At 43.2% G+C, this 13,047-nt stretch overlaps 2 protein-coding genes across 3 annotated transcripts; both read right to left on the bottom strand.

Annotated features, from left to right (window-relative positions):
* Positions 1–1,688: 1,688 nt before the first annotated feature.
* Positions 1,689–6,844, bottom strand: LOC306700730 (CLOCK-interacting pacemaker). Of its 2 annotated transcripts, none has more exons than XM_079165825.1 (4): positions 6,659–6,844; positions 4,725–4,907; positions 4,195–4,382; positions 1,689–3,605 (listed from the first exon to the last, which is right to left on the bottom strand). In XM_079165825.1, exons 2-4 carry the CDS (start codon positions 4,897–4,899, stop codon positions 2,679–2,681), a joined length of 1,290 nt encoding a protein of 429 aa, XP_079021951.1. In that variant the 5' UTR covers positions 4,900–4,907; positions 6,659–6,844; the 3' UTR covers positions 1,689–2,678. The 2 variants fall into 2 exon arrangements, with proteins under 2 accessions (XP_079021951.1, XP_079021950.1); XM_079165824.1 differs by lacking the exon at positions 6,659–6,844 and adding an exon at positions 6,277–6,446.
* Positions 6,845–7,917: 1,073 nt separating this feature from the next.
* ccnp (cyclin P) lies at positions 7,918–11,124 on the bottom strand (the record flags this gene model as incomplete). Its single annotated transcript, XM_079166112.1, has 9 exons — positions 7,918–8,086; positions 8,202–8,380; positions 8,472–8,630; positions 8,881–9,036; positions 9,377–9,475; positions 9,586–9,758; positions 9,951–10,026; positions 10,341–10,466; positions 11,071–11,124. The coding sequence occupies 9 exons, from the start codon at positions 11,122–11,124 to the stop codon at positions 7,918–7,920; spliced, it is 1,191 nt and encodes a 396-aa protein (XP_079022238.1).
* Positions 11,125–13,047: the final 1,923 nt, after the last annotated feature.

Here is a 13,047-nt window from a genome sequence, read left to right as displayed (position 1 = left end):
AGAGTGTACACATGTAGTACAAATCACTTCTGAGAACGAATGAAATGATATTTTAATATATTTAAAAAACGTACATGACGAAGAGATTCTGATAAAATGGACCATGTAACCTATTTTAATCACTCAAAAACATATATATACACAAAGTACTTCAAGGTACTACAAGTACTACCACAATTTCACCTATTTCTCGCCAGGAGAAGGCGAGCAATGTTCTCCGTTATCGTTCCCAGCCGTAATCTACGGCACTTTTCAGACAAAGAGAATATCCACGTGGACCAGCAGAACAAACTACATCGAAATATAGCTTCAGAATATTTCTACTTTTCACCGTTAAAAAGTTACAATTATTCTACCTCGGATCAACACACAGTCTAACAGCTAAATATTGAAACGCTTCGTACCTTTTAGATGTTTTTCTGGAAGAAAATCGGCCCGAAATATTTTTAATGCATTTCCTGCATTTGCTGCTGCTCTCTCTCCTTACTACATCAAAACAACTGAGTTTCTATGAGCTACTATGATGGATGAATAATAATTTCAGTTTTGGCCAATGGGTTTGACCCATGGGGGCGGATCACAGTTTCCGATTATTTTATTGGCTTAAAATTCTGTCAAACAACTCAAAGAACGAATGACTGCAATGCCCAGAGTCTTCCGGGTTCAGAACTGTAAGAATTGCGCAAATCGGCCAATCACAGGCTGTGTTAGGTTCAAATACATCCCATAAAACTGAAATTCTCACGAAAATTAGCCATATTGTACAGGTTTTTATATAGCCCAGACTTTCAAAATGATGCCAAACTGCTGTATTAGATAGATTGAACACTATTAGTGGTAAAAGAAGTGAAATATATAGTTATATAGTATTTAAAAGTACAATAAAACCGCTATATCGGCTACTTCCAAAATCAGAATTGACGTTGGCTGACCTCAGCTGACCTGTACACCGGCATTGATTTCTCAGGCATACTTCACTCTATCAAAGCCAATTTTTGATGACTGCTGACATGTTGTGATATGATTCGGGAGAGTTTAAGCCTTCGACTGCATCATTTCAAATCAATAAAAGTGCTTTTCTTTTCAGGCGAACCTGAAATTTTTTTATTTGAGCTGTGTATTATATTCATTCAGCAATAACCAATAACATATACACTGATATGTACACATATTAACAAACTATCACAAGTGTTATAATAGCATTGAAATGATTCAAATAGACCTTGTAGTTAGCGAGATAAGCCCCTTAGAGTGTAGGGTATGAAATGTTCGAGCGGAGGGCTCAAAATAGGCTTAGGGGTTAAAAGGTCTTATTCATTTGATCTCAATAATGCTGGCTTTTCACTCCAAGTGTTCCAGTAATATTTTTGCAAAGATAATTGTACTAGTCGTGTCGTAATCAGATTCTTATTTTAATCAAAATAAACTTGAACAACATTTGTAGATGTTAACTGTCTACAATATGTCTGAGATTTATGCTGTTGATATTTTAAGAGATCCTAGAAATATATATTGAAAATACATCACAGGAAACACTCCTTACTTCTTCAACAGTCAACTAGTGTCCTAACGTAGTCACTTCTTTGTTTCAAAAGGATAACAAAGTGCAGAGTATTCTCTGTCGTCAACATATTACCATAACGGGGCTCAATTTAAAAAGACAATAATACAATGACAGAGTATATTCCTCAGATATTGCTTTATTTAAATACCTTGAAATTATGAAAAATACAATGTGAAACACTTTTCAGAAATGTGTTGGAAGTGATGTCTGTCATATGCATACAAGCACAAAGAAATAAGATGACAAATAATTCACTTATCACATGATGATAACCACATAAACAACGTACTTTCATACTTAAACACTGTCGTACAATCAAATTCACAATGCAAACCGACCATGACCACACGAGAGGAAACCATATTACTGATTATCTTTGAGATGCTGAGTTTGAATTCTTCTATTCAAATATGATGTGTGCTGTGTTTGTATGATAAGAGAACCCGGGACAATGATGTAACGCCAAAGATATCAAGTGAAAAAGAGCAATTAAGGCTTGGTTGACAAGTGGATAGAAGTCCTTGTGGCAGTCCAGCGTGGTGCAGCTTGTGATGTTACAGAGAGATGTTCTCTGCAGCATTGAGCGCAGAGTTGTGCCTCAAGTGCTACATGTTTCCTGAAAGTGACATTTTGCTGGGAGCCTTTTAGCTTCGTTGTTTTGAAGGAAACAACCTTGTTTATCACCTTACAACAGACTGCAGTAATAATTTAAACTGTTTTGCCACCTGAGTGTAAGCCAATTTCCCCTGCCTCCCGGGGGAGACATATTATTCTCACATAATCTTTTAAGTGGCCCACAAGCAGAGACACATCTGAGTGGTTCTATAAAAGCTGAAGTGGTATCCTGAATTGCACTTAAGAGAATTAAATCAGCTTTCACCTGTCAAACAATGAAATCTGGTGAAAAACGTTAGACAACCGCAAACCAAACACGTACTGCGACATGTACAATAAGTACGAGTGATTGTTGGTTTCCCATTGACCCGCAGAGATATTTCGCTATCCCTATGAAACTAAGTTTAAATAACCAGGGATGAACCGTTAAAGCCACACATAATAACCAAAAATAGCCCTGAGTACTCGCTCTCCCTTTAAAAAGGCACTGCAGATTGTGCTAGTCGGTAGAACTGTCAGGAGGCATGAAGGTGTCTTTCTGGAGCTCCCTGCCTGAGTTTAAGTCCGGTACGGTCGTGAGAAGACGACGGCGAGACGAGGGCGGCACCGCTGAGCCCTCAGCCCCTCGTGGCCCATTGCCGTCGCCTGTGGAAACACTCGCTGGTTGACTGGCAGAATCTGGATAACATGGGATTTGCAGGGTTTTAATGTTGGGGTAGCTGCCAGACTCGGCCATTGCTCGGTGCAGATGTTCCCAGGTACAGCTGGGGTCGCTTACGGCCTGGCACAGAAGCTCCGTGTGCTGGCGGAGCTGCGCAATGTCCCGCTCGGTGGCTTTGCTCTGCCGCAGCAGCTCCTTCGTTCGCAGCGTTATGTCCAACAGACCCGACTGTCTCAGGATCTCCACTGTGTTGAGGAAACGGTGTTGGCGGGTTCTGGTGGAGCCGTTTCTGTGAGGTCCTCTGGTTTTGGGGACGGAGCTTTGGCTCAAGGAGACAGCAGTGGGACTGGAGGAGGAGGAGGAGGGAAGATCTGCGGTTGAAGAGGAACACGGCAGCCTGGAGGTTAAGGCTGCCGATTTGGGTTGCTCATAAAGGTGCTGCTCGGGTAGACGCCCGGTCACAGGTGTGTCCTCCACTTCTGTGCACACTCTCTTGCTGAGATTCTGTGATTCCTCGTACGGTGAAGATTTATCAGGCAGCTTCTTGCTGGGTAGTGGGGCAATGCGTGGGTAGGAGTTGAGAATGGGCAGATAGGAGTCATTTGTTTTCTTCCGTGTGATGTTGGAACTCCGGGACAACGGCTCGTGGAGCTGTCGAGTGGCCGGCAGCATGCTAGGTTGCTGGAACAGGATCATGTGGGCAGCGCTGGGTTCCCTGCTTCCATTTCTCTGCGGCAGCTGATCTCTTTTCTGGATCATGTTCGGCTGGTGGGACGCGGAGGAAGAAGGAAGCAAGTACGAGACATAGATTAAACACCAGGGGACGACATGCTTATCTCCAGACTCTATACCATATTAACGATTTGATATGTCTTGCAATTTTTAAGTATTGCGATTCTACAAGTATTGTGATTCTACTATTTATTGCGAGACCATGGGAAAAAGTTAAATCACACACTTCTGGAGACTTTTACTTTGGAAAATCTCTAAATTGATACATTAAAATTGTTTTATTTTTAGCCTGTATGTAGTCAGAGACGTCCTGAAGTCAAATCAAGTCATTGCAATGCTTCTATAGCACTTCAAGCAATCAGAGCTATTTCAAGCTACAAATACAGGACCTTTACTTTGGAATATCTCTAAAGTCAGAGAATAAAATTGCTTGGTGATCAAGTCATTTCCCTCACAATTGAGCGGTTTTGTTTTGTTTTTAATCTATAAGGGACAAAGGTAACATGTTTTATCCTTTTTGTGAATATAATCCAATTAATCTGATTTCCATACCCTGTGTCAACACCTTATTTTGCCCCTCCCCACATTTTTTGATTGGTAGATGCATTAAGAAAACTCTTACCTGCTTAATCACAATGTTATTGATGATGAAGATGGGCTGGAGCTCGCGGTCTGCCATCAGGGGAGGTTTCCCAGGATTCCCGTGCCGAGGATCGTTATTCAGTCCCGGCTGTGAAGGTTCTGCTCGCTCTCCGCCTCTGCACTGGCTTCTGTTGCTGCGCTGGTCCTCCACATCCGTCTGCTGCCCGTCTGTTGGAAGAAATACATGCCGACTGACACAGAGTCAAGCCATGCTCTAAGAGACTGCTTTTGTGACGTAGGCTTGCTAGTGTTAGAATATTAAGAATATAAATTATTTCACACTTTATCTGATGGGGATGTAATCACATTAAACCTGACAGTCAGCACAATAACCTCGTTTTCATTACAAGTAAAGAACGTCCTATCTATCATGTACTGCACGGTTTGTCCCATTCAGCTTTTATTACTACCGCCTGAGCGGACTTATGAAGATAAATGGGTGTGTACGGAAAATACCAGTCGAGAAGAAAGCTTGGCAAATCGTCTTGCTCTGGTTACATATTTACTCACCAGAGTAGCCAGAGTCTTTTTCTGAGCTGCAGCGGGAGGCCGTCCCGCTGGAGTCGTCCGCGTCGTTGGCGTCACGCATTGCCAGCAGAGTCATACGGTTGCTCTTATTTTTAGCATTCTTGCTGGATGTGGCACAAGAAGTGTGCTCGCCCGAGCAAGGCTGTTCCTTCGGCATGCTGGACCCTAATGAGAGAGCACACAACGTTTTAGTCTGTCACTTAATGACGGCATTAAAAACAAAAATAAATGTTGCTCTCATGAGTCAGAGGTCCGTGTTGGCGCTGTGACGGACCGGTGACCTGCCCAGGTTGCACCATAACTAACACCCACTGCATTCTGGGATACGATGCAGCCTCTAATTGCCGTCTATATAGAGCATTTTCTTTTCTTTTAGAATTTAGATGCAAAACATCACAGGTTTGTTGGGGTCATTCGAAGCAATGAACATTGAGTGCACCGTCATTAAAGAGGCCCTAGATGACAATAATAAACACAGAAGTGAACGCACAAATAAGCCCATTTGTATGAACACATTTCCCACTGTTGTCGTGCATGTGTGTGTACGTGTGCGTGGCCACATGTACCCACATGGAGACAAAGGAATGCATGGGTCATGTGTTGTTTTGAGTCAACAGAGAGCCTGTTAAACCAAATAAAAAGCAGGTTTTAGTTATTACTTCCAGTTACAGAAACGTGACTACTTGTTAAGCAGTCAGTGGATTTTAATTGTGTTTTTTTTCCTCACTTTTTGGTGTGTACTTGGGTGCTGGAGCTGGATTACTGTATCCAATGATCAAAGTGCAAATCCAAATACAGAAGAACAGATCGTACATCAGCTGTGGAAATGATCGGCTAGACTACCTCTTTATAGTCCACGATACTGCTCTGTGTTCTCCATTAGGAGTATGAGTGATGTGTCCCTACAGTGTCAACAATGCAGCCATGCACTTCATATTCACAATTCATGTTTTCTCCACTGCACCAACATGTAAGGCTCTTCAGTGGAAAATGTTGTACATTAAGATTTAAAGTGATATTTTGACGTTTATGATGGGCTGTACAACGTTCAGTGTTCTCCACCTTCGATAAACACCGGGTATCCCTTTCATAGAAAATGTCCGCTATTCTGGAACTACGTCAAACTTTTTTCTTTTGTTTCGGTCATTTGTGCCTCAAACATCACAGAAGGCAGTGGGTTCCCTGAAGGCAGCACAGAGGCAGTGGGTCCCTGAAGGCGGCACATCTCAGCTGAAACAGCAGCAGCAGCACCCCTCCGCCTCCTCCTCCTCCTCCTCCCAACCCTAGCGTTATGCAACACTCAACTTGGAAATACACTTCCTCTCTCTCACACTGGCCGCAAACACACACACACACGCATCAAAGTAATTTGTCGACATTTTAAACGACATCACGTGTCGTTAACAGGCCGACAGACACATGTGAGACGATAAAGTTATAAAAGAGTGAGAGCTTGAATAGAAAGTATAGAGATTAAGCGATATTACGTCTTTTCCAAAGCCAAAACATTCCCTATCTCCAGTGGAAAACTTACCTTCAAATGTAAAACAAGCCAATTATTCCCAATAATGGTCGTTTCCCCACTTGCGCGCGCTCTTGAAGCACTGAGAAACGCTACGGTTAACCCGCAGTGTCATGTTTAAATTGTTGTCCGTCAGTTACAGTGAAGTACAATGGTTTCATTTTCCTCTTTGTTAAATAACCTACGCCGTGAGATAAGAGTACAGTGAGTCGCGCTGACATAAGGCGATGTCTGTCAAGCTAGTCAGGGCTGAGGAAATCATATCCGGTTGGTTTCATAATAAAACGCACATATACACTCACAAGGAGGATATTATATAGAATACCACCTAGTCTGATAGTATTCAGTGTAATACACTATCCTCTTGACTTTAATATCATTAACCAGTACTTACCTGAACGTTTATCCAAAAGTGGCAGCTTCCTCGCTTTTGTTTTGAAATCCAGATGGCTAAACCCTAGCTAGCTTGACACCGCTGTTTAACGTGACTACGAAATGTTAAATAAATAAAAAGAGCGACAAAACAAAACAAAACATCGAAATGACCCTACCTAATTACTTAAGACAAAAGAAACGTGGCCTACAAATGACTCCATTAAACACGGAGGGGGGGGGGGGGGTAATTGTGCGCGTTACCTCAGTTGAACCCACAGACGGCTGCTGGTTGGACCTCCCACCAGACACAATACAAATGATCTCCCTGCGCGAGCTAAACGCCGATTGAACCATGAGACAACTACGACAGCCAATCAGAAACGAGCGCACGTGTAACAGTCATGGTGGCGGAAAAACAATTGTGCAATGAACAAGTGTGCATTGCAACAAAGAGGCTCACTACAACACTTTATATTTTGAACTTTGTAAAACGTCACATTTGGGACAAAATAATAATGTAACGAGAAAGATTGGTTTCACGGAAAATCACAGCAACTCGAGTTGCCTGCTTCAGTCATGTTGCTGGGTTTTATCCAAACAGCAACTGACCAATGACCACACATGTGCACACATATCGCCTGTGCAAACAAACTAATTGCCGATTGTTGGAATGAACCTGCATACACATAACTGTTGAAAGTAATCTAACTGAATAGGTGACGCACAAAACTAATCCTGCAAAGGGATACTCTGTAAAGTGCCAGTCAGCTGTGTCAGCGTGATTGCACATGTGAGCAGGAACGGCCAACAATGCAGCCAGAGGGGGGCGCTGTTGTCACGTAGAACTGTACAAATTGCAGTTTGTGCAAAAATAAACAGCTGAAACTTTTAAACTTTGCAGCAGACACTTTATTTTACATTAAAACATTCATAATAACTTTGATAGACAGCCCACAGGACAAGGACACATCAATACAATTCAAATATTTTCTAAATCGGCTGCAAGATAAGATAAGATAAAACAGGTGTGCTACTGGGTTAGCTAAATCACGAATGCAGAGTGCATACATTCATTTGTCAAAACAATATTTGGCATTAACATTATTCATACTTCTTCCTCACCCAATTCCATGGTAACTCTTCAGGATCCACAGCAAAGAATACACAGCCTTGGTCAGAGGCCTGGACCACACAGGAGTCAAGTCCTCAAGTGATACTGGTCTAGCATCTCTACTTTCAAGCTTCGGCATATAATTTAATTTCTGCGAATCAGGAATGTCAAGTGCATACACCCAGCAGACCAGCGGCGTTCTTTAGACCAGGGTGCCTGCTGACCTGCATGGTCTCTGGGGAGGAGAATTTAATAAAACTAGCACAGGTCTCTCGGGTGTGGGCCTTGGCTGCAGCATTGGCCAGAATGTGCATGATCCTCAGCAGGGCGGTCTCACTGAAAAACACAAAGCACACAGATTTAAAATGACAGGTGGGGTAGAGGGGGGGGGGGGGTAAAGGCTTTTTAAGGGTACGGTGGATGAGAGTCCATCTTATAAGTCAAGACACACCTGCCGACATGGACACTGGAGGCCAGGCACCATGCAGCCTCCCCTCCTGGTGTTGAGGGCTCCTGCAGAACTCGGCGGGACACGCAGAGGGCCGCTCCTGCCAGCTGCACGGGCAGAAACACCACACACTGGCCCTCCAGGAGAGACAGCTCCAGCAGATACCGAGCCATCCACACCGCCTGGTGGCACAAGTGACACTTCAAATTCTCTACATGCTCCCGAAAAAATAACTTTTCTGACAGAATGAGTTACAAACAAGTAGAGATCTACCTTGGCACTGCAGCGAGCAACCGAGGCGAGGAGGAGGAGGAAGTGCAGAGGGGGGCAGTAGGACAAATCGAACTTGAGCCCTAAGAGGACCTTACGCTCCATTCGCAGCAGCTGATGCTTCGTGTAGGTGTGGTCCATCAAGTAGCAGAGTCCAGACACCTGGAAGAAGAAGAAGCGCAACAAAGGAAAATTAGACTTTTCTTAGAGAAGAGAGGTTTGATCGTTACTCATTACTACATTCATTCAATAAATACAGTTTAAGAGCTGTAAATCTATAAGAATAAATCAAGTGAAACCTCGACACGAACCAATCACGGAATATTTAGAAATGTTAGCAGACGGCACACACAATCAGTCAGGTTTAACATACTGTGTAGCTTTATAGCTGGGGAGGGCTGAGCCAGCTTACCTCGGGCAGGAGACACTCTTCCATCTTTGCAGCGAGGAAGAGGCAAACCATGCCGAGGAGCTGCAGGTTGACCGTGGTGATCTTTACCTCACGCAGGGAGCGGTTGACGAGGTGTATGGCCAGATAGAGGGTCTCTTCCTGAAAATGCATCATCTCCTGGTAGGAAATACACCAGACGATCAAGATTGAAAACCATAAATCTATAATTGACCTTTAGGAGGTGCTGGTTCGTTATCTTTGGACAGAGTATTTCTCATCTCTATGGTAAGCTAAGATAACCAGACGCCCTCAAATGCAAGAATATTCTCCATTTAAATTATTTTTTAAAGCTCATATTCTTTTTTTGGTGCGTTACTTTTCACAACCAATAAAAATGAGAGCAATCATTTTGCTGCAGCTTTGCCACAATATGCAACGAACACATGAGCTTAAATTAACTGGTCATTAATTAGTTTTGGAGGAAGAGGAAAGCCTCCATCTTCAGAAGAGCACTTACATGTACTTGAATGAGCCAGTCTACCAGGACAGAATGAGTGGCATCAGTAAAATGCCGCGGCAGGTCCGCGGTGGGGAAAGAGTTCCGTGTTTGAGTTCTCTGCAGGGTGAAAACAGAGAAACAGGAGGCACACGCTAAATATTTAAAGAGATTCAGTGCGATCAGCGTTCGTGCCAATCTGCCCCTCAAATCAATATGATCTCACTAACCACCATGTCCAAGAACATATCCCAAGCGTACGCTCGGTCCCATATGAGGTCCAGTTTCTCCAGTGCCGTCTCCACCTCATGGCGCAGCAAGCTGGGCACCAGTGCCTGCAGGCTGGGAAGACCCTGCAGCCCATGAGGGTAAAGAAGCACGGGCTCCTCCACACACCCATCTGCTACACGGGATGGAAAAGGAGGATGAGGAGGAGAAAGGCAACACGCAAGTATTTTTTTTTACATGATAAAAGTAACCATCCGAGCACTGAATTCCTAATTTCGTACAGCAAAATGACTGCTTGTATTTTTTACAACATCATTTTACACAACCAAACTGTTATTTTGAAAATCTTTGGTATGGATTACACTACCAGCTGAGTGTGTAAAACTGTCTTCATGGAAGCCCATGAGGATGCCTTCGCTTGTTTGCGCCGATAACCTCCTTTCCTGCAAAAAGACGACACTCTTACACACACACGGTAATGGGATTGTTATGACCGTGTGTGAGAGTGAGTGTGAGTAAGTGAGAGAATAAAAGACAATACTCTTAGCTGAGGCTCTGAACCACATTACAGAGATCGCAGCTTCTCATATTTAGAGGATTACAAATAGCTTCTATTGCAACAAAGGGCAGCTCAGTCACATCCTGACCTTTCACTAATCTCTCTTAAGGCATCACTTAAGACTAATATGCCGGGTAAATAAAAGTCATAACTGCAGAATGTGTTGGGTGAAGATGACGAGCAGGAAGGAAGATGTACCCATCTGCGCTCTGGCTCCATTTTGACAGGGGCCATCCTGGACTCGTCTACTTCTACCGGCTGCCAGCGATCTATGGGCCCACAGGTATTGGACCAGGTTCTTAACGGGGCCCGCCTCTCATCCGCCTGCAGGGACAACAGAAAGTCTTATTGATACACATGTGATCACGGCCTAGCCATCTTTATTGTCGTTGATGAAGACTTTATTCTCTGTATGAGGATTAGTTATCAGTGGACAGTAATGCCACAAAATGAATGTGTTCAAGTAGTGGCTCACTTCAGGTCATTAACACTCCTACGCTTCTACTCCAGATATCTAATCAGCGAAGCGGTGTCAGCTGGGATCATGACAGGTGAACGCAATTACTTTCCTGACAACATAAACATGGAGCAGGCCTGTATGTAGAGCTTGAGAAACAGTAGGCAAAGTAAAGCAACAAATAAAAAAAAAGTATGATCAGAACTGGAACTGAAAAAAACCTTGAGAAAGCTTTCATTGATGAGAACGTTTTAATTAATGAGTTAATCTCCCAACTGATTGCTCAATAAATACTATCTACAATTTGCCATTAATTATTAAGAATATATATGAACTGAGTGAAATGGTTAAAAATAAAAATGTGGCTACCCTGTTGCACTTCTCAGCTGAAGCACCTGTAGCTTTTTTTATGTTAAATCTTCCTAGGACCTACTGATTGAGACCGGGTCTGTTGAGCCCCCTGATGCTCACCTTCTTGTGTAAGTCCAGCAGGGGCTTGGAGTCGCAGAAACCAGTCTTGGCCATGAGCACAGCCGGAGACGGAGTTCCCTTTCCGGGCCGCTGCAGCTACTTATCCACGGGTGTCGGAGGAGGAGGCCTGGAGCAGAGAGAGAGAGAGCCGCCATGCTGCACAGAGAGCCGCTGATAAAGACGGACAGGTGGGCCACGCTGATTGGGGAGGGGACACCGGTGTCAAGGTGAGCGGGTTAGGATCGGGACTTCCGGTCGAAATTTTGAGAAATTAAAACCACGTTTTGCTCAATGTGACCAACGAGGTTTATCTTACTTTGAAATGACCTAAAGTTCAGGCTCATGGTTCAGTGTGAACTAGACATTTTGTTTTATCCACCTTCTAATTTACATGTTCGAGGGAAACAAGATGATGTAAATCTTTTTCCATATTGTGAATTTGAATTAAATACTTACTGCAGCCTGAAAACAGTGTCACAATCAGGGCTGCACCCAGTTTATTTAGAAATACGGAGGTCAAGAGTGCAACGTCCCAAAGAACATAATACAAAAAACTTTGATCCCAAAAGTCTGGTTTCTGACATTTTCTACATTCAATTAACTGCTAATAAAGACGTTTTGAAAATATTACCTCCATAAACATTTATCTAAACTTAGCTTCAAAGTCTTCCCACGATGACCGAAGTTGATTGTGGTGCAGAAATACCAAATCTTGTTATTTTAATGTTTCTGGACTGAAACTTTCCCAATAAATGGATTTTGAATCCTAAACAAAGTAATAACCTTTAATATATATATATATATATAAGGCTCATCATGTTAAACTTATGTTTGTCACGAAGTTGGTTAAAAGCCTTTAGTTTCCTGACCAAACATCCAGGCGCTGTGCCCTCAAAGGTTTGGCTAATTGAATGAAGGCTGGGACATGGCCTTGAGCTATGAGGTGTTGCACATACACACAGTAACTGGAGCTGCTATGTTGGGAGGGTTACTGCAGACAGAAGTAAAGGGATGCCGGCCGCTCAGGTGCTCTTTGGTTGAACTCGGACTGACAGAACTTTTTGGATACGCTCGAGCGGCTGTATTTTACTGCGACACCTTTTTTAACTCTGCAGCAGAGCTGCTGCAGGTGTACACCGTAATAAAAAAAAAATACACACACAGCTTTATTCAGTAAAAATGTTTACTGGCACATTATAGTTGCAAATGTTATAAGCTACCATTTTGTAGCAGGTATCACCCGTTACATTGTAAAGTCTTGCAAAGGGGGGCTGAAACTGTCTACCAGGACAATGACCTCCCCTTAAAGATTGCTTTTTTTTTCATTGCCCTCTGAGCCTCAACTAACAGCAACAAGCAAAATAAAGAAGAAAAATCTTGTTACATCTGCATCAGGTGTGACATTCGTGACAGTTGATCACATTCAAATATACAGAGAAGCAAGGTTGTAAAGCTGCAAATCAAACACTACAAAGCTGCAGTCCTCCCCCTCTCTACGAATGCTGCATTCACCATCAAGCTGTTTTTTTTTTTTTTTTTTTGGTATTTACACAATAGTGAGGAGGCACTTGTTGTGCCTGTGTTTGCCTACAGGAGAGGTCAGGGGTATTAACTTGCATGTTCAGCTGTGAAGCATTGCTTAAAGCGTGGCCAGCAGCGAGGTTCAGAGTATGGCTTCACAACCAATATTAAAAAAGTTCAGCAGCACCCCCTTATGGCCATGATAGCAATGAAGGCAAATCCACAGTGGAGTCCATCAGTGCAGTGGTTCTGATGTCCGATTCCTGCCGGGTTTTTTTCCAAAGCAGGACACTAGGCTAGAGTATGATGGCTGAGCCTGAGCCAGTGAGAAGAGGTGCTGGAGTTGTGAACTGTAAATCAAAGTCATTTGATCACATCATCATCATCATCTGCAGGAAGTGGGGCCACGAAGAGTCAAAAACCTGCTGCTTTTCTGTGTCCTCATCACCTCTTTCA

Source organism: Pholis gunnellus (assembly GCF_910591455.1).
Source record: "Pholis gunnellus genome assembly, chromosome: 9".
In the NCBI taxonomy this organism is placed as follows: domain Eukaryota; kingdom Metazoa; phylum Chordata; class Actinopteri; order Perciformes; family Pholidae; genus Pholis; species Pholis gunnellus.
Note: the sequence above shows the minus strand (reverse complement) of the source record. Positions and strands in the feature narration are given on the sequence as shown.